Raw genomic sequence first — 21806 nt, 5'->3', positions numbered from 1 at the left:
AGTGCATTTTTCCCCATTTTACAAACATTGCCACAGTGAATCACTGTAGTTGTTAAGTTAGTAACACAGTTGTTAAGTGAGTATGGCTTCCAGATGGACTTTGTTTGTCAGAGGGTAGCAAAAGGTGATCACATGATCTTGGGACACTGCAACCATACGGGCCAGTGTCAATTTTGATCAAAAGCTGCAAAGTACCATGGCTATCAAAGACCAGAACTGCTATAGATCACACCTGGCTCCAACCTTCTCAAAGCTTCAGCTTTCTCAGCAGATTTCATCCATCCATAATACTTGCCTTGGTTTTTTGTCTTTCCACAGTATTCCCAACCTCATTACCTGGAATTTCCCCATCCAAATGCTTAAAATACCCAGCTGAGCAGGACTCAGTTTCTGAGGGAAAGTAATTGTCTTAGACTCATACCAGCAAAAAATAAAACCCTCAGATATGATCCATCTTATTATCTGCTCATTGGAGTTAAAAAAGAGCAGGATTCCGAAATAATGCTGAGAAGTCCTGCAAGAAAGTTTCTTTTAAACCTATAAAAACTGCAAGGTATATTCTTCAAGAATTATTTTTCTCAGTCAAAGAGAGAGACTGACCTCTCCCTGTATTGAGAACAATTTAACATATCAGGGGAAACCTGTTTCCCTTGATCTGTTAGACTGTGTTTCACTCTGAAGCCTGAAACACTGACCCTATCTAGCCCACGAGACCCAGTGAAGCAATCCATCTTTCAACTGGATTTGGTTCCCTACCTCTGCTTCCAAATCCTGGAACAGAGAGCTCCCAGGCAGGCTTCCTAGGATGGAAGGAGGAGATTCTTCCATCTCCATAAAAACAATGTTCTATCTACTATCCCACCTAGGAGGAAGAAACAAAACAGACACCATAAAACAGGGGTGTCAAACTCAATTTCATTGAGGGTCGCATCAGCATTGCGTTTGGCCTTGGGGGGCTGGGTGGGTGTGCCCTGGGTGGGTGCGGCCTACTGGGTGAGCGTGGATGGAGTGGGTGTGGCCTGCTGGGTGGGCGTGGCCAGCTCTACATCGTTCGCGTCAAGGGTGCCTGTGGGGGCCTAGGCAGGAGTGGGAGAGATCTGGGGATGACAGAGGGGGTGGAACCAGGGCAAGTGCCAAGGCATGGTCCACTGGAGTAGCCTCACTGTTTCTCTCAGGCCATGCAGGGGCAGCTGGATGGTGGTGCGGGCTGCCCGGAGCCCTGGGCAGCAGAGGTCAAACGCCCAGCCTGGCCCGTGGCACCAAGCCCAGCCCCACTTCCCCAAGGGGGCAGCCAGCTGCACTTATCTCCTCCTCAAGGCTGCTGCTGCTGTGCTTGCTCTCCTTAGCCAGGTTGCTCATGATGGGTATGAGGGCAAAGTCAGAGGGAGGCCCATTCCCTCTCCATGGGAGGAGACCCAGCTTTGTATCCAAAGCTTCCTTAGCAATAGGATGGGAAACCCCCAGGATAGGCTAGGAGGAGGGGGCAAGGGGATGGTGAAAGGGCAGCAGGGCAGGACTAAGGCAGGAGTTTCCTCAGATCCTCCCTCTCCTTCTTTCCTTCTTTCCTTCCTTCCTTCCTAAGTACAGAGTGGTGGGAAAATATTTGAGATGAAGGAGGGAGAAAAACAGGCAAGAAACGCAGCTGGGGAGGTGTCACCCTTCGTGAGGAATGAAGAAATGCACCATCACCTGGAAGTAGCCAGCACATGGTCCTCACCTACTTCACATATCTGGCTTGGTGAGCTCTGGGAGAGGGGATGCCATGAGCAGCGTGAGATTCAACATTACCTGTGCAATGCCGCCCAACCCCCAGCCTGCTCGGTTTCGGCAGGCAGTGGGGCACTCTCCTCACAGCGCCAAGAGCTGAACCAGGTAGCACGAATCTGATGAGAAGTGCAATGCTACCTAGCCCCCAGTCTGCCCAGTTTCAGCAGGCAGCAAGGTGCAAAGCTGATGAATTTCGCACCGCCCGGCTCAACCTCTCGGTGCTGTGAGGAGAGCACCCAGCTGCCTGCCGCCATAGAGCTATAGTCTGAAGCAAGGAACAACTTGAATTAAATAAGCACATTGCCACCGCTATGATCTGTTTTTAATGTAGAAACTTCTATTTCTCAAGAATTCTTTAAATGTGATCCACAGATAAGGCTGGCTGAAGACATTTTCTGCCTGAGACACAGGACAAAATGTCATCACTGCTCCTAATTCTATTACAAAAACTGAATGTCTTGATTTCTATCTCAGGACTAAAGGCAGACCAAGCATTTCCCCACATTCAAGGCAACATGCAAGCTTAAGGGTTGACATTCACAAAGCTACCTCAGGCTGGCATACATAGCTTTGCCTTCTAATGGGAGAGAAATTAATGTGAGACTCTCCCACCCCTCAAAACTGCCATCTAAGGGGCTGCAGTGTGAAACATTTCTTAGGATGGGAACTGGAGAGGTGTTTTGTTTTCACTTATTAAATGCTGCTCAAAAAATCTTCTACTTTGGAGATTTAGATTCAGTGTCATCTGTGTGTATGATAGTAATGGCAGGGCTTTGAGCATATGATCATCTTGTCTTTCAGCCTCTGCAAAACAGCCCTGTTTCAAGCCACACTAAATTGTTATGAGATTACTGAAACTGAAAAGTACCCAGGGCATGGGAACTAGTTTGGTAGGGGCAGAAAAAGAATATGTCAAAAATTCTCCCCATGCTGGTTTGTTTGCTTTTATTTGTATCCCACCTTTATTATTTTTACATATAACTGAAGGTGATAAATATATCCAATATACCTTCCTCCTCCTATTTTCTCCACAAAAACCCTGTGTGGTGAGTTAGTCTGACAGAGAGTTGGTCTGGCCCAAAATCACCTTGCTGTCTTTCATGGCCAAGATAGGACTTGAACTCACAGACTCCCACTTTCTAGTCTGGTGATTTAACCACTAGGCCAAACTGGCTGAAATCTCTCACCTTCAGGACTTCTTTGATCCTCAAGGGAACAGGGCAAGATTAGGTTTGTAGCCAGCAAGCTACCATTTGAGGTTCTAGGAAGTCCACCTCTCCTTATGGCTCTATTTCCCTCAAGGAAAGAAAGCAACATATATTGAAGGAAGCTGTATTTATTATTATCACTATGCACTTTGACTACAAGGTATGAACCATCACTAGGAATACATTAAACATATACAGTATAAAGAAATAAGTTAAACAATGGATGGAAACAGCAATTAAATTTGAAAGCAGCAAGCTCCAGAAACAAGTCCCCAGGGTAGGCCGAAACATACCTTGGGGATCAGAACAACTTAAAACTTAACAGGACAGCTGAATGGGGAAATGTAAGAGGCCTAAGAGAATAAGAAGCCTCATCTGTTACTACCAAAATAACAAGATAGGCTCAAGTGGTTTCCCTAGGGAGATTAATCCACAGTGGTGATGGGGGAATACCCTTGAAAAAGCACAGTCGTTTGTAATTAAATAACAAGGGATGTATGGAAAGAGGCCCGGCTTCAGGTCTGAAGCACTTTATTGCTTTAAAAAAGCACTTTACATGAGGTTTGGAAGCTGAGAGAAGATAATTCAGTATTAGAATAATCTGATCAAATGTCCAGCCTGATCAGCACCTCAGCTGCTGTAGTTTGTACTAACTCAGGATTTTGGGCCCTTTTCAAGCACAGCATCAAATAGAGGGCTTCCCTAGTTGAATAAAGACCTGCCATAGACCTTGTGCTCTAAATCACCACAAGGAATTCATACAATGGATAGGCAACATGGTGTTCCATTTCACTTGTCATGCACCAACCCCCACTGTCTAAAAATATATTGTTTTAATTACTTATCTGTATTGATCTGTATTGTATTGAACATGGTACCCTATTCATATATTATGTTCTGTCTAGGATACCACAGTTTAAGAAAGATTTGGAGAAGCTAGAAGAGATTCAGAGAAGCATGTGGTGATGAGGAGCAAGTAGTTAAGTCTTAAAACAAGAATGTTTTAGCTAAGAATATTTAGCTAAAAATGGGGGGGGGGAGTAGTGATAACCCCCTTCCAAATCATGAAAAAGGTATCACACAAAATCAAGTCAAGATCTGTACTCTCTCATTGAACAATGCAGGATATAGAATAATACATTTTCAATTGTAAAAGCAATTCAACAGTGGAACCAATTATCCAATGAGGTGGTGAACTCCCTTCAATGGATGCATTTAGGAAGAGCTGATATGGAGACTTTAATTTGGTTTTCTGCACTTAGCAGGCATGTTGATTCAATGACCTACAAAGTCTCTTCCAAGTTTATGACTCTGTTGCTCGGTAAAATAAAAGGAACTGAAATCATGCTTTGGCACCTATTTACAACTTATAGCCTGGGAGTCTGAAAAGAGTTGTGGTTGCTGGGAGAAGTAAACTAATGAAAGTTAATGTGATTCCTAAAATAACCACAACCTTTTCCAGACTATTTTAAAGAAATTGGTCAATTTGAAATAGACCCACAGAGCAGTGCTCTATGGTTCTCATACAAAGCTCAAATGCTTCTTCTGAATCATTTCCAAAGCATACCCAGCCCTAGCATTTTGTTACAGATTCTGCTCTCTGTGGCATCCATTTGGCAAGACCATGAATCATCTGTACCTTTTCTACAAGGCACTTACCACTCAGAAGATCCTCCTAAAATTCAGTGAAGATATCCTTGTAACTTAAGCCTATCCTGAAGGAAGGTGCTTAAGAAAGAAGGCTGAAAGCTCCATGGTCTGACTCCAGGAGAGATTTGCAGTCTGCCTTAGAATCCAAGTACAGAAAACTTTTGCAAAGACCTTTTATTGTACTTTTATGTTACTTTCTAACTACAATAGGAGATTTGTTCCAGGGTTACATTTTCTCATTTATTTCAGTGCCAGATTTGATTAAATAAACTATTGCTCTCCCTCGTGAATCTGTAACATATTGAGTCCTCTCAATATTTTGAGAATTTGCCAGATTAAAAAAACTATAGCTTCTTCAAAGACAGCAATGACTTATATCAACACATTCAGCACCAGCCCTGCAAATGATGACTCCAAACACTTCAGATAAATATAGAGACAATCTAATTAAAAGAAACTAAAGGTGTTATATCGTTCCATTTTTACTGTTATTTTCTAGTTAAAAATAGGCAGCAATGGAAATTGCCAGATTAAGCACAACATTTGTAAATGTGAATTACTCATGGAAAAGGTATAAACTGTTCTCTTTATTATATTTTGTAATTAACATAGATCAGCATGTTCTTCACTCTGATTTTTGTTCCATTGCCACCAGGGATAATTTTATAATACCATATCCTGTCTCAAATTCTATGAAAAAGTAAATGAAGAGAAGATTGAAGTATTTATTGAAGTCTGAAATGTCTGTACTTCAAACAGAAAGTCTAAAAGAGAATAGGCTTGAAAATAAATTTGTAAGAAACGAGGATATTGCTTTCTTGCTTTAAAAATGTAGACCTAATTTGGGGACTGAGATATTTTCTCCACACTCATTCAACTAAGTTTTAGTTCAGGTGTCTTCAAACTTGGTCCTTTTATGACTTGTGGACTTCAACTCCCAGAATTCCTCAGCCAGCGTGCCTGGTTGAGGAATTCTGGGAGTTGAAGCCCACAAGTCATAAAATAGCCAAGTTTGAAGACCCATGTTTTAGTTCCTATAAAAACTGGATGCATCTTTGAGTAAATACTTTGAATAAGAATTAAGTAGGAGGAGCTGAAGTGGTGGCAATAGATCTCAGTCTTCCACCAAAATATATTAGTTATAATTTGTAATCCATTCATACAAACTGAGCTCACAGAATATCTGTGTCAATGCACAAGAATGGCATGGATCAGAATGGAGTAATATAAAATCAGCAGGAGCTGCAGACAGAAACTAATTTTCTCCCATTCTCTGCAGACTTTTCATGCAAATTTTAGTTTATTTACTCATCTACTGCATAAAGCTATCTGCAGATGGCTACAAAGAATAGCAACTATTGCTGGAACAGATACTCCAGATCTTAAAATTTGACTGATGAGGCACAGGCTTTCTGCTAAGCACATCATTCTGCTGTCTCAGGCCATAAAATATCCCAACTTTTTCTTTAATTATCTAGATGTTTCTGTTACACTCATTGGCAAAGAATCATGGCGATTGCTATTCCTGTCATTTATTTCCAACATCTGGGAATCAAACAGCTGTGCAGATTTTCGAATTCATCTCTACACATTGCTGCTTTGCTAGTAACATGTATAATAAAGGACCCCCTAAGACAGTGATGGCGAACCTTTTAGAGACTGAGTGCCCAAACTGCAACCCAAAACCCACTTATGCATCGTTGAGTCCCGGGTGAGTGTGGCCCATTGGCTGGGTGTGGCCAATTGGGTGGGCGTGGCTGCGGTGGTAACGGCAGACTGGGTGGGACTAAAAAGTTCAATCAATCAATTCCAACTTTGCAAGAACTTTTTTTTCCCCGCGAGAAGTTGAAATTGACTGATTGAATAAACCTTTTTTTTTTTTTTTGCACATGGCGGCAGAGGCCTAAAGCGAAAAGATTTTATAAAACCCAGCTGAAGGCCTAGGACTGGGGCGACGGTGCACGTGCCCACAGAGAGGGCTCTGAGTGCCACCTCTGGCACCCGTGCCATAGGTTCGCCACCACTGCCCTAAAAAATATGTGGCTTCAGTTCAGAAACTTTGGAAACCTTCTCTGTCCTCACCTAGGCACACCACAGCTCCATACTAAGTAGGAGGAAAGTAGCAGGAGGGCACTCAGTGCCATGAACTGTTGCCTCTGTTGCAATTGATGGCGAGCCTATTGATTATATTGAAAATCTGAGCAACCTCTAGTTTTAGTGTAGTTGATAAAGAAAAATAAATGGAAACAAATGTTTCCAGCTCTGACATCAGGCAGTAATATAAGGTGTAAGGATCACTAAGCAGGATGAAAATGTTATCTTCCTAGGAATTTAAAGTTTCAGTGCAGCTGCTAACTCTCAAGTAGAGTTCAAGCAGCTTCCTCAGCAGAGAGAGAGAGAGAGAGAGAGAGAGAGGGAGAGAGGGAGGGAGGGGGGGGAGAGGGGGGGAGGGAGAGAGAGAAAGAAATGCCAGTCTGATATGGTCAATATGACTGCTTTATAACCTTTCTCTGGTTTTCCAGACATGTTCCTCTGCAGTATACTGTAGGTATCTGTTTTTCTCCTTTGTCCTCAAGATGTTTTAAGATTATTGCAGAACTTTGGTAAAGCTTTTGCATTGTTTTAAAACTTCAGGTGCTGGTTGTTTCTTTTTGTTCCTTATCTATAACAATCATTCTATTGCATGGCAAGGTAGCATTTATTTTCCCTACTTAAGTGCATTAAGAACAAGAACAAGGACCACTATGGAACAGAATAGTGATGCCATGAAACAACATAATGGAATGGGGCATGATTTCGAACCCCACCTCTCAAATTTCCAAGATTTCCGTTTCTTGTCATTTTAAATAAACAACTGCTACATTTAAGGTTGCAATCTAAGCGTACTTTATTTATTTTCCCTCTAGAAACCAGAAGCCAATTGCACCACCAATTTCCAGAAATTTACCAGAGAATTTTAGCAGCTTGATTATGAAAATTAAAAACAAACAAACAAACAAGACAGGAGGGGGTATCTGAGGTCTGCTGGACAATGTCATCATCCTGCTCTGCAACCTTTTCCACTTCCTGCCCTGAAAAACCCCCTCCAGAAGCTTGTCTTCATGATATTAGGAGCTGGCATTTCACTGAGGCAGGGAAAGTGTGTCATGAAAGATAAGCTAACCACATTCATGTAAGAAATTCTCATCCCTATTCTAAGAATTTCACTAAAATACTTGTCCTCCTTTGAAAAATAAACAGGAACAACGGCCAAAGTTTCTTTCAAAGGAGAAAGAGTGCTGAACAGTCAATTAATCCTAAAGAACTAGCGAATGGCTGACCGTGAACAGGCTGGCCAAAAACAGAAGGCTTTTTGTTCACCAAAGAGCACTATTAAAACAGGCCTAGGAATGCTAGAGCAGTGTTCTTAACCTGGGCGATATTGCCCCCCCAGGGGGCGATTTCATTTTTCAGGGGGGTGATGGAACAAAAAGGGGCAATGCGGGGTGAAGGAATGAAAAGGGGGTGATATGGGGGCGATGGAGCGAGAGGTTTTGGGGACATTTTTGAGACTTTTTCGTACAGTGAATTGCTGTATATCTGACGGAGGGGGGAGCACTTCTTTCAAAACATTGCATGCTGAAATGGCTCTGTAAAACATTTTGTATTGTATTTTTTTAGCGTGCACTCCAGTTCAATATTATATTTTCTTTGTGTCTTTTTAATCCTTTTTACAGTGTGCGTGACTATATATAGTTTCCTCAAATCTTAATTTAGTTTCAGAATTTTCATCTTGAAATTCTTAGTTCCTGCATTGCGGTTTGTTCTTATGCCCTTTTTATATTTCTTTTTGCATCTTAAATTTCACTTGTAATTCAATCATTAAATGTTACTGTTTTTCTTTTTGGGAATTTCACTTTCTTGCAATTGAATTTTGTTTTCAGTGGTCATTACCTTTAAGTGTCTTGAATAAATAAGATAATAATGAAATACATGTATCACGAAGTTTGGGAATAAAGTGACGGGTGGCACCAAAATTTTTCACACAGTTGAGATATGGGAAAAAGACTGGAAATAAATTATTTGCATCGATATGTCCTGATGACAATTTTAAAGAAAACAAAAAAAGTGTTTGGATAAATTGAAGAATTATTTCCTATGTTGTGATTAAGAGGTTATGTTGGGGGAGGGGGGCGATGACAACTTCCTCATTGGCTCAAGGGGGCGATTTGTTCAAAAAGGTTAAGAACCACTGTGCTAGAGAATTGGTCCAATCCTGCTGGATTTTGCTCAGTAACTACTAATTATGTAAGGTAAGCTAATACGGTGTCATAGAACTGGCTATTTCTCAGTGCCGAAGATCTTGCCTTGAATAGGGGCAAAAGGAGGGAGGGATTCCTTTTGCAAGGTTTGCCTTTGTTTTTGGCTTTTATGATTGTCCCAGCATCAAATAAGTAACAGAATGGGAAATTAGTGAGGGAAAGGCATGGGCCCTCTGAGAAATCAGTAACCAAAAGGACGTGCAAATTCTCTACCATCTCAGCAAAATGTTTTCCTTTTAGCCATGGCTCTTTGCCTTCTTTTACAGTAGTCCTTGCTCCATGCAGCAGCCAATCTTTTTTTATTTATTTAACCCATCTACAAACTGCCTCTTATTTTAAGCAAATCTTAAGGTAGTCTTCAAAGAACTCATCTTCAACAACTTAAAGGCAGAAGAAGAGTGGGACTGCCACTGCTGCTATCATTCTGAGGCTGAAAAACCTTAGTCTAAAGTACTCTTTGAGAGCCAATTTGGTGTAGTGGTTGAAGCATCAGACTAGAAACTGAAAGTACCGCCTTAGTACCGCCTTAGGCATGAAGTCAGCTGGGTGACTTTGGGCCAGTCATGCTCTTTCAGTCTCAGAAGAAGGCAAGGGCAACTATTTCCAAAATCTTGCCAAGAAAACTGCAGGGACTAGTCACTGCACTAATAAAGGAGAATATTGGTACAGTAGCTCTGGGTTGAAATAAGGAGTCCTTGGTTCTCTCTGTGCTTGGCTGTTTTCTTGCAGACATTTCATTATCCAAACTAGGTAAAACCATCAGTGCTAGGACTAGTCCATGGGTTGGCAACCCGCGGCTCTGGAGCTGAATGCGGCTCTTTCAGCCTTCTACTGTGGCTCCAGTCCTCCTCTGCCATTTGCAGAGAGAGAGAGACAGAGACAGAGAGAGGCATGTGCGCTTCCCCCCCCTCTCTCTCTCTCGGATCTTCTGCCTCACGCTGTTCTCTGACAAGCTTATTGGGCAGGGCTTCTGCCTTTGCTGCGTCTTCGCAGGAAGCAGCAGAAAGCAGCAGCTCTCTCTCTCTCTCTCTCTCTCACACACACACACACACACACACACACACACACTGAGTGGCGGAAGAAGACTGGCAGACCAAGGGCAGGAGAGCCAGCCCAATAAGAATGTGTGTCAGCTTGTCGGAGAACAGCGTGAAGCCAACTTGCCAGGTGAGCAGAAGATCAGAGAGAGGGAGAGGGGGGGGGAGAGAGGGGGGAGACAAAGAGAGGGAGAGAGAGAGAGAGAGAACTCATGCACAGCAGCCTCTATTTCTTTTTAATTAAACTCTTCAATCAAGCTCCCCCCCTCCTGCCCACGCACACATGCAAGTTTTGCGGCTCCCAGTGTTTTCTTTTCTCTGGGAAATGGGTCCAAGTGGCTCTTTGAGTGTTTAAGGTTGCCGACCCCTGGACTAGTCCATGCAGTTGCAAGGAGTCAACAATACCTCAAAGGCACACTCGTACAAATTATTCCTTAGCCCCAAAAAGCCTTGCTGCAACTTTCTGCCTGGAGATTTAATATTAATCATTTAATGATTAGCACTAGTCCAGTTGGAAGAGAGGGTAATTTGGTGTTTTGGGTCCTGCTTCACAGGTTGAATATTTTGGTTCAGTAACAACGTTGCCTGTTGAGAGCATCAGCTGGAAGTGATAAGACTTCCAGAGATTGTGGAAATCTGCTATCAGCTGGATCCAAAGATGGATAAAATAAAGATATAAAATAGTCTGATTTAATATAAGGAAGTTTCCTAGATTTCTAACTCTCTGAAAGTCCTAATATATAATGAAAGGGAGTCCTCCCTCCCTCTTTGGATCACAATTACTGGTTGCTGCAGAGGACTGTGAGATTAATTGGTATTGTGATGCCTAGCTGGATGGGATTCCATCGGTAATTGTTATAAGAAATACTTCCCTTGCTCTAAATAAGATTCATATATTTTTACAGTCATTTGCACATTAGCAAACCTGACCAGATTTGTAATCTCATATTATATTTTAGTCTCATATGGTAGCCAGGAAATGGTTCCTGATTGAGTGGAATTGCTCAGAGAGAAACAAAGTAAAGGGAACTGAAACAACAGAGGAGAATAATATTTATTTATTTAGAAGATTTATATCACCGCTCGCTCACTAACAGTGATTCTGGGTGGCTTGGAATGGAATTAGCTACTCCCAGCAATCATGAAGAAAAACAGGAGGTGGACTACAAACCTACTACTCATGAAGAAACAACCAAACCAGGAGAACCTATGGTTCAGTCCTAATCATTATTCTCCACCAGATACATGAATAACCTATCTTTTGTTAAATATGTGCAGCCAACCATGGCACAGCAACAGTCAGCCAAATAGTGTACTAGAATCATTCACTACAAACCATATTTTCTGCTGGAAGGAACAATATAGTAAAAAGTTATTTCTTGGATGCCCATAATCAAGCTGACATATTATCTCTGGATAATGTTCAATATGTCTGACAACCATAAAAGAGTTCTATGAAAAGTATCATCACTTGTAAGGCATCTGTAACTTCCTCATAAAAATTCTAAATGTTATCCTGTAATACCTTGAATCAAATCTCAATAGGAAAAAGCTTTTCACAGTGAATTTTTCATTAGATTAGAATTTATGTGTATAGAATATTAAGGTTACTGAAGTTCTTCATGACCATTCATAGGTCCACTAGATAACCAATCATATAAGGAGGCAGGGAGTAAAGAGAAAGAAGAAAAAGAAAAAAAGGAAAAATACAATGAGTAGAAAGTGATGGAAAGGATGGAAAACCGAGATACAAAGTAGGAGATATAAGAAACATACCAAAGACCCATAAAGGACTCAAATGCCCATACATGAATGCTCAAAGTTTAGGGAACAAACAGGGTGAACTTGAAGTACTAGTACATGAAACTAAGTATGATATAGTTGCCATTACTGAAACATGGTAAGATGAAACTCATAACTGGAACGTATTGATGGAAGGATATAAACTATTCAAAAGAAACAGACCTAACAAAAGCAGAGGTGGAATTGCATTATATATAAAAGATCACTACATCTCTACAGAAATCACAAAACTAAGGATGAAAACTTCCTAGAATCCATATGGGTCAATATAAAAGGAAAAAAGAATGACATTGCTATAGGCATATATTACACCCAACCAAGCAGAAAAAATAGATGAACGTTTTGTTAAACATAGGAAATATACCACAGTAGTAATGGGAGTCTTTAACTACCCTGATATCAACGGGGAGACAAACTCTGCAGCAAGTGGGAGATCAAACAGATTCCTAACCAACCTAGCTGACAACTTTATCGTCTAAAAGGTAGAGGAGGGAACTAGAGGAAAAGCTAGTAGAGAAGAAATGAGAGAGGGAGTTGAACTTTGGGAGAGAGTGACCACTTCATATTGGGATTCAATATAATGCAAACACAAGCAATAGAACATAATCCAGCCAGTGTCTTAAACTTCAAAAGAGATGATTTTAACAAATTCAGAGAGAGTCTAAGAAAAAGTCCATGAAGAAATGAAAATACTAAATGGGAAAACAACTCAAGAAGCATGAAAAACTCTGAAAAATATAGCAATAGCATTTAGACATATATACTGTTTCACAGTGCTTTTTCAACCCTCTCTAAGCAGTTTACAGAGTCAGCATATTGCCCCTAACAATCTAGGTCCTCATTTTACTGACCTCGGAAGGATGGAAGGCTGAGTCAACCTTGAACCGGTGAGAATCAAACTGCCGAACTGCTGGAAGTCAGCAGTCAGCAGAAATAGCCACATAAAAACCCAGTCCAGCACAATATCATTGAAAAAGAAAAACAAGAAACCAGCATCATTGCACAAAGATCTCTTTGATAAACTGAAAGACAAAAAGGACAAGTACAAAAAATGGAAAGAGGACACATAATTAAGGTAGAATATTAGTAGATAGCCCAAATCTGCAAAGATGAAGTCAGGAAAGCAAAGGCTCAGAATGAACAAAGACTTGCAAGAAAAGTCAAAAATAATAATAAAAGTTTATTTCAACAATAAATAACAAACAAAAGTCAAGGAAACAGTAGGTCCACTTAAGAGAGAAGATGGCAAGGAAGTAACAGGCAGCAGACAGAAAGCAGAACTGCTTAACTCATTTTTTGCATCAGTCTTCAAGCAAAAAGAAACTATAGCCCAACCTACCAAAAACATAACTGATGGATGACATCCCAGAGTTCTGAAGGAACTGGCAGATGTTATCTCAGAACCATTGTACTGAATCTTTCAAAAATCATGGAGAATTACCTGAGGATTTGAACAGAGCAGATGTGGTTCCCATCTTCAAAAAAGGGGAAAAAAACAGACCCAGGAAACTACAGACTCATCAGCCTAACATCAATACCTGGGAAAATACTGAATAAGATAATCAAAAAACAGATATGCGGACATCTAGAATACAAAGTTATAACTAAAAGCCAGGATGGGTTTGTTAAAAATAGATCATGCCAAACCAATCTTATTTCATTCTTTGACAAAGTGAATAAATTAAGTATACTATGTCCACAATGAAATGCTGTGGACATAGTATACTTAGACTTCAGTAAGGTATTCGACAAAGTAGACTACGACCTACTTCTTGGTAAGCTAGAAAAATGTGGGATAGACAGCATCACCACCAGATGGATTTGTAACTGGCTAACAAACCATATTCAATGAGTCATCCTTAATGGTACTACATCAGACATGTCAAACACAAGGCCCAGGGGCCGGATACGAAATGGTTTCATGTGGCCCACGAAGCCATCCTGGAAACAGTGAGAGAACAGCCCCTGCTGCCTTGGCCTAACCCAGGCCAGCCAGGAGCCAATGTACAATTTTGTGGTGGCCATCTTTGCTGAAACACATTTAGTCTTAGCTCCATAAGGCCGTCTAGAAACAGTGAGGAACCAACCCCTCCCGTGTCGGCCCTGCCCCCTGGGTGCATGCTGGGGAGGTGTCACCCTTTGTGAGGAATGAAGAAATGAACCATGCCTTGGCGCTTGCCCTGGTCCCAGCCCTTTCTGCCAGAGACCCTCAGATCTGTCCCATACCTGCCCAGGCCCCCACAGGCACCCTTGACGCGAATGATGTAGAGCTGGCCATGCCCACCCAGTAGGCCACACCCACTCCATCCATACCCACCCAGTAAGCTGCACCCACTCTGGCCATATCCTGCCAGCCCCCTGAAGGCAACCGCAATGCTAATGTGGCCCTCAATGAAATTGAGTTTGATACCCCTGTACTACATCTACCTGGAGAGAACTAAGCAGTGGGGTACCACAAGATTCCGTCTTAGGCCCAGTACTCTTCAATATCTTCATAAATGATTTAGATGAGGGAATAAAAGAGGAACTCATCAAATTTGCAGATGACACTAAGCTGGCAGGAATAGCCAACACTCAGGATCCAAAAAGATCTTGACAGATTTGAACAATGGGCCAAGGTTTTACGTATAGACAGGAAAAACCAAAGGTACGAGTACAGACTAGGCAAAACCTGGCTCAAAAACAGTAACTGTGAGAGGGACTTTAGAGTCCTAGTGGACGATTACTTAACTATGAGCCAGCAATGTGCAGTGGCAGCCAAAAATGCTAACACAATCCTTGATTGTATAAACAGAGGCACAGAATCAAAATCACGTTAAGTATTAGTGATATTTTATAAGCCTTAGTGAGGCCACATCTGGAATACCCCATCCAGTTTTGGTCACCACATTACAATGTGATGTTGAGACTTTGGAAAAAGTGCAAAGAAGAGCAACTACTGTAAGATGATTAAAGGCCTGGAGACTAAAACCTGAAGAACAGTTGCAGGATTGGGGTTTGGCTAGTCTAGAGAAAAGAAGGACTAGGGAGGACATGATAGCAATATTCCAGTATTTGAGAGGCTGCCACAAAGTGGAGGGGTCAACTTACTTTCCAAAGGATCAGAAGGCAGGACAAGAAACAATGGGTGGAAACCAATCAAGGAGAGAAGCAATCTGGAATTAAGGAGAAACTTTCTAACAGTGAGGACAATTAACCACTCGAACAGCTTCCCGTCAGATATTGTGGGTGCTTCATCACTGGAAGTCTTTAAGAAGAGACTGGACAGCCACCTGTCTGAAATGGTATAGGGTTTCCTGCTTGAGCAGGGGGTTGGCCTAGCCCTAGAAGACCTCAAAGGTCCCTTCCAGCTCTATTCTGATTCTGAAATTTCATCTGCAGACAACCCATTAGTTAATAAACAATAGGCAACTTTATGCTGGGAAACATAGGATTGTTTATTTCATTTATTCTTTGGAATCAATTTTCAACAGATCCAGATCTTATGTAAGAAGTCATTGCCTTCCCTCCTAGAATTAAACTAAAATTTTCAATTTTTAATGTATAAAAGTTTTTAAAAAATAAGAAAAATGGAAGAAAAAAAGAAAGTGGAAAAAGAAAACATAGAATTATGAATTCTACCCTTCTTTCCCATCACTCTTTGAATCCCAAATCCATAAATCTTCTAAACAAAACTATCATTTATTCAACATTAACCATAAAATATTACATTTTTTTCTTAAAAAAAACAACAGTGGAACACTAGAAATTTGTCTCTTTAATATTTAAGGTTAACCTTAATTTGGAACTTTCCATGTTTCCTTCTGTAATGAGATATTCTACATCTTTTTTAGCTGCAGCTAATAAAATGGCATTATCTGCATTTTTAAATGGTTAATAATAATAATAATAATAATAATAATAATAATAATAATATGCCCCCCAGTGAGGCACTACCTTGACGTGGTTGTGGGGCTTGTGTACTCTGAGGAAGATGAGAGCTATGCCAGAGGTTCAACCATACTGGACAGGTCTCATCAGAGGAGTCAGACAAAGAGTGTCTCTCCCATAAAAAATATGGTGAGACGTAAATTTCAGAATGCCATACCGGCTCGGACGTCGCCCGGGTTAACAAGGTCCGCACTAGATATTGGAGTTCCTGGATATCTGGTGAAAAATGGGTTACAGGACTCAGGACTGTTGGCTGAGCAACCAGGGCCAGCAGCTGCAGAACTACTGGAAGAAAAGGTGTTTACCCGTCGCAGATACACAGTGATGGAAAACAAAGAAATAATGATCTGTTACTACAGATCAAGTCCAACAAGACGAGGATATCTAAAACGAATGCACCAATTCTGGAAAGAACAACATCCAGAATCAGAAATAACAGAACAGAGACTAGCAGATCAACGCCGATTTATAACACGAAATAAAGTATTTACAGAAACAGAATTGGACGAACTGCAAAGGTTTACCCAGGGCAAAGAAATCAAAGCCTTACAAGAAGTAATTCAGAATGTAGAGGCAAACCAGGGGGAGTTGGCAGTGAAGAATCCAGTAGAGATATACAACTGTTCTCATTTGGAAACCAGGCACCTCTTCCTCAGGAAGAACAAAACCCTCTAACTAAAGAAATAAAAGAATTGAAACAAAGAATAACTGAGCATCTAGAACAGCACAAAAACAACAGAATAAGGCTGCCTGCATTGAAGCTTGTTCCAAAGAAACAGCTAGCACAAGCATTAAAAGATGCAAATACTGCAATAGCAAGTATAAGCACCAATTCACTGCAAGAAACAAACCAACTAATGTACAGCACAGCTGCAGTTATAACAGAATACCTGGGATGTAAAATCAACAAAAAAGAAAAACAAACAAACAGTGCACCAGAAAAATGGAAGGTTAGACTAGAAAATAAGATCAGCAAGTTAAGATCACATGCAAGCAAGCTAGAACAGATGAAAGAAAAGAAGCTGAAGAACAAGAAGACCAAAGAATACCTAATCAAGAAATACCACTTAGAAACAAGGAAGATCAAGGAAGCACTGGAAATAATAAAGCAACAAATAACAGCTATAGCCAGGAAAATCAGTAGATATGAAGCTCGAATTGCAAACTATAGGCAGAACCTCCAATTTCAATCCAATCAGAAACGTTTCTACCAATCCATCAATGGAGAAACTGCAAGGAATCAGTCAGTACCTGACAAGGAAGAAACAGTGCAGTTCTGGAAGCAGATATGGGATAACCCAAAGAAATACAACAAGGATGCGGCTTGGTTAAAAGAGGTGGATGCAAATAAAACAGAAGTTGAAATGAAAGAACTAGTAATAACAACAAAAATGGTAGAAAAAAGAGCAAAGAAAATCAAAAATTGGTCAGCACCAGGTGAAGATGAACTGCATGGGTTTTGGTTGAAACATCTAACTGTTATACACCCACTCATTGCCAAGCAGTTCAACAATATACTACAAGGAGGAGAAATTGAAAAGTGGCTAACAACTGGGAAAACCTACCTAATAATGAAAAATCCAGCAAAAGGGGCAACACCAGGTAACTACAGGCCAATTACCTGCTTACCAACAACTTTCAAATTACTAACTGGTGTGGTAGCTGATGCAGTACAACAGCATCTAGTTGAAAACAATCTCTTTCCACCTGAGCAGAAAGGAAACCGCCCCAATAGCAGAGGAACAAAAGATCAACTCCTAATAGACAAAATGATCTTGGAAAACTGCAAGAGAAGGAAGACCAACCTGAATGTGGCATGGATTGACTACAAAAAGGCATTTGACTCTCTGCCACATGATTGGATAATAAAGTGCCTAGAAATAACAGGAGTCAGTAGAAACATCAGAAAATTTGTGCAAAGATCGATGGCACAATGGAAGACACAGTTGCAGATCAATGGTGAAAGCTGGGAGAGGTTAATATCAAGAGAGGAATATTTCAAGGAGATTCATTATCACCATTACTATTTGTTATTGCACTGTTTCCTCTGTCAACAATACTGAATAACTCAGGACATGGCTATCAAACATCAAAAACATCTGCTAGACTATCCCACCTCCTTTACATGGATGATCTGAAGCTGTATGGAAAAACATCATCTGAAATAGAATCGCTGCTCAACACTGTCCGTATATATAGCCAAGATATTGTAATGGAGTTTGGCTTGGACAAATGTGCCACACTTACTATCAAACAAGGAAAAATAGTGAAAACTGAAGGAATCAAGATGCCCCACGAAAATAACATTAAGAGTCTGGATGAGGAAGAGTACTACAAATACTTGGGTATCCTTCAAGCTGACAACATCAAGCACACTGAAGTCAAGAAAAAGATTAGAGGTGAATACATCAAGAGAGTGAAGAAGATCTTAAAATCCAAACTCAATGGAGGAAATACCATAAAGGCAATCAACACCTGGGCAATCCCAGTCATTAGGTACACAGCTGGAATAGTGGACTGGACTCAAGCAGAACTAAAAGCAATGGATAGGCAGACCAGAAAAATAATGACAATGAATCACGCCCTTCATCCACGCAGTGACATTGATAGACTTTATCTACCAAGGCAAATAGGTGGGCGTGGAATGCTACAAGTACATCAGATGGTTGAAGAAGAAAAAATGGCTTTGGAAGAATATCTGAAGAACAATGATGAAGATGCACTGAAATTAGTATATCAGGAAGGCTTACTAACTACTGGAGAGACCAAACTGGCCTACAAGAAAGACCAAATGAAGAACAGAATAGAGGCATGGGAAGACAAAGCACTACATGGCCAATACATTAAAAAAATAGCTGGGAAAGCAGATAATAATAAAACCTGGCAATGGCTAAGAGCAGGAAAATTGAAGAAAGAGACCGAGGGACTAATTCTGGCTGCACAAGACCAAGCCTTAAGGACAAACGCATACAAAGTCAAAATTGAGAAGACAGCAACAGACAGTAAGTGCCGCCTATGCAAAGAAGCTGAAGAAACAGTGGACCACTTGGTAAGCTGTTGCAAGAAGATTGCACAGACTGATTACAAGCAGCGGCATGACAAAGTAGCAACAATGGTGCATTGGAAGATCTGCAAAAAATATCATTTGCCTGTAAGCAAAAACTGGTGGGATCATAAAATAGAGAAAGTCATAGAAAATGATAAAATTAAACTGCTCTGGGACTTCAGAATTCAAACAGACAAGCACCTGCAACATAACACCCCAGACTTAACAATTGTCGATAAGAAAGACAAAAAAGTCTGGATAGTGGACGTGGCAGTGCCTGGAGATAGCAGAATAGAAGAGAAAGAACTGGAGAAGATAACAAAATACAAAGACCTACAAATAGAAATAGAAAGACTGTGGCAAAAGCAAGCAAGGGTAGTACCAATAGTCATAGGCTCCTTGGGCGCAATCCCAAAACAACTGGAGCACCACTTGAACACCATTGGCATTGACAAATTTGCTATTAGTCAATTGCAAAAGGCGGCCTTATTAGGAACTGCTTCCATCCTGCGACGATACCTGTAATACCATCAAACATCCACATCTGCCTATCCCAGGTCCTGGGTAAGGACTCGATAGGTAGACAAAATACCAAATCCAGTCTGAACATCTGGCTGACTGTGCGATGATTGAGAATAATAATAATAATAATAATGTTGGAAGAGACCTTGGAGGTCATCGAGTCCAACCCCCTGCTCAGGCAGGAAACCCTATACCATTTCGGACAAATGGCTGTCCAGTCTCTTCTTAAAAGCTTCCAATGTTGGAGCATTCACTGCTTCTGGAGGCAGGTTGTTCCATTGGTTAATTGTTCTAACTATCAGGAAGTTTCTCCTTAGTTCTAGGTTGCTTCTCTCCTTGATTAGTTTCCATCCATTGCTTCTTGTCCTGCCCTCAGGTGCTTTGGAGAATAGCTTGATTCCCTCTTCTTTGTGGCAGCCCGAGATATTGGAACACTGCTATCATGTCCCCCCTCGTCCTTCTCTTCGTTAAATGTTTGATTCCAGCTATCAACTCTTCCAATTTTGCAGCACTTATATTTACTGTACAAATTAAAAAGATATAGGGACAGTATTCATTCTGGTCTCACTCCTTGATTCACTCTATTTTTTCCAGACTCAGCTATTATGGTTGCTTCTTCTTCATGGTATAGATTCCTCAGAGAAATAATCCAGTTTTCTGACATAATCAATATTTCTACTATGTTCTACATTCTGGCATTATCTAAACAAAGGTAAACCTATTGCAAAGCTGCAAGTGAGTAGATTTCTGTACCTAAAGAAAGAGACTGAGATACAGATAAGATACAGATAAGCTGGGCAAAACATTCAATTGAGGTACAAATAAAGCATCTCTTCTGAAATCATTAAACCAGCGGCACTTTTGGAAGGTACCGTAAATGTTGGCGTACAAGGCGACCCGGCGTATAAGACGATCCCTGTCTTTATAGCCGGGCCGCATTCCTAGAAAGTCGTCTTATACGCCGGAAACTACCAGTATTTCCGGCGTATAAGACGACTCGGCGTATAAGACGACCCTAACCCTAACCCTAACCCTAACCCTTCCAAAGAATGTGGCTGATTCATGCTTTGAGAATTTGCTGACAGTAACAGCCACACTGAGTTTGATGTGTAAGAGGACCATAGTGGCTGCAAAATGTATTTTGCTTTCATTTATTTTATTTCCTGCTTATTTTCTGAAAACTCTAGGCGGCTTATATGTGAGTCTCCTCTTATCTGATCCTCTCAACAGCATTTTGTATTACAGATCAGGCTGTGATAGAGGAATTGGCCAGAAGTCACCCAGGCCTAATGTTCTTTCCATCCCACTTATGAAGACATTTGGTAATTTATTTTTATTTTATTTATTTATCAAATATATTTGCTGCCCATCTCTTGGTTCAGGCGACTCTGAGCAGCTTACATCAGGATATATGACATAGAATAACAATTATAAATATAAAAGTGAATTAAAATGATAAAAATTAAGACAAGATTAAAAACAGGGGTTTGGAGGGGAGAGGTAGAGTGTCTCTACTATTAGCCTATCAGTCACCTTCATCTATAGCAGTGGTTCTCAACCTGTGGGTCGGGACTCCATTTGGTGTCGAACGACCATTTCACGGGGGTCACCAAACAACGCAGTCTGCCATTTTTTCCCCCTTTTCCTTAGCTGTGCTACTCTCTTTTATTCTATTGGCTTTTGAAAGCCAATAGAATAGACTCTCTTGAATAGAGTCTAATTCTATTGGCTTTCAAAAGCCAATAGGAATTGTCCAGGCTATCTCTGCCCTGCTGAGCCCACCAAAAGTCCCATTCTGCAAACGGTGCTGCACCAGTTGAGTAGTCCTCGACTTACGACCGGTTGAGTAATCCTCAACTTACGATCGGTTGGGGGTCGCGGCATTAAAAAGGTTGAGAACCACTGATCTATAGCTTCTCATTCAGGACCCCATGCCAGCCAGCATAGACAGGTTTTAAGGGCTTTCCTGCAGGATAAAAGGGGAGCAGGAGAGATAAAAATATTCCAAAGCCATGGTAGAAAAGGCTCTTTGCCTGGATCCTACCAGCCACAATTCCTTGGCTGATGAGATCTGCAATAGACCCCTTCAGCCAGCATGAGTGGGGCAGGTCAATCCTATTAGGGAAAGTCAATTCTGCAGAAATCCGTGCCGTAAAGGTCTTTAAAGACAATAACTAACACCTTGAATTGCACCCGGAAGCAGATCAGCAGTCAATTCAGCTTGTACAACAATGGTATTACATGTGCAATCCAAAACCATCTGCCTTCTGGACCAATTGTAGCTTCTGAATGCTCTTCAATGGTACCTCCATGTAGGATGCATTGCAGTAATTCAAGCGGAAGATGATGTGGGCATGAGTGATGGAGCACAGAGTCTCAAGATCCACACCATATGAAGTTGTGTGAAGGCTCTCCTAGCTACAACTATCACCTGCTCTTCAAGCAGGAATCATGAGTCTAGAACCCCTAAGTTGTGCACTGGGTCTATTTGGGATAGTGTCACCTCATCCACAACTAAAGATAATAAGCTTCCAGATCCTGA

General features: G+C 41.0%; 1 protein-coding gene across 6 annotated transcripts in view; it reads right to left on the bottom strand.

Annotated features, from left to right (window-relative positions):
- The window catches only part of SUSD3 (sushi domain containing 3), a 53274-nt gene that overhangs the window by 20567 nt on the left and 10901 nt on the right, over window positions 1-21806 (bottom strand). For 3 of the 6 annotated variants that reach the window (XR_005557307.1, XM_039348553.1, XM_039348554.1), the window contains exon 1: window positions 2955-5512. The exons of 2 other annotated variants lie outside the window; for them this stretch is intronic. Coding sequence is in view for 3 of the 4 variants with exons in the window: in XM_039348553.1 (XP_039204487.1) it covers window positions 2955-3084 (130 nt within the window). In the remaining variant the exon portion in view is untranslated. Of the gene's footprint in view, window positions 1-2954; window positions 5513-21806 lie in introns of those variants that run through there. One more of the 6 variants, XM_039348550.1, reaches the window with a different exon arrangement.

This window comes from Crotalus tigris, unplaced genomic scaffold, assembly GCF_016545835.1.
Source record: "Crotalus tigris isolate CLP2741 ecotype Arizona unplaced genomic scaffold, ASM1654583v1 scf7180000018160.1183395, whole genome shotgun sequence".
NCBI classification, from domain to species: domain Eukaryota; kingdom Metazoa; phylum Chordata; class Lepidosauria; order Squamata; family Viperidae; genus Crotalus; species Crotalus tigris.
Note: the sequence above shows the minus strand (reverse complement) of the source record. Positions and strands in the feature narration are given on the sequence as shown.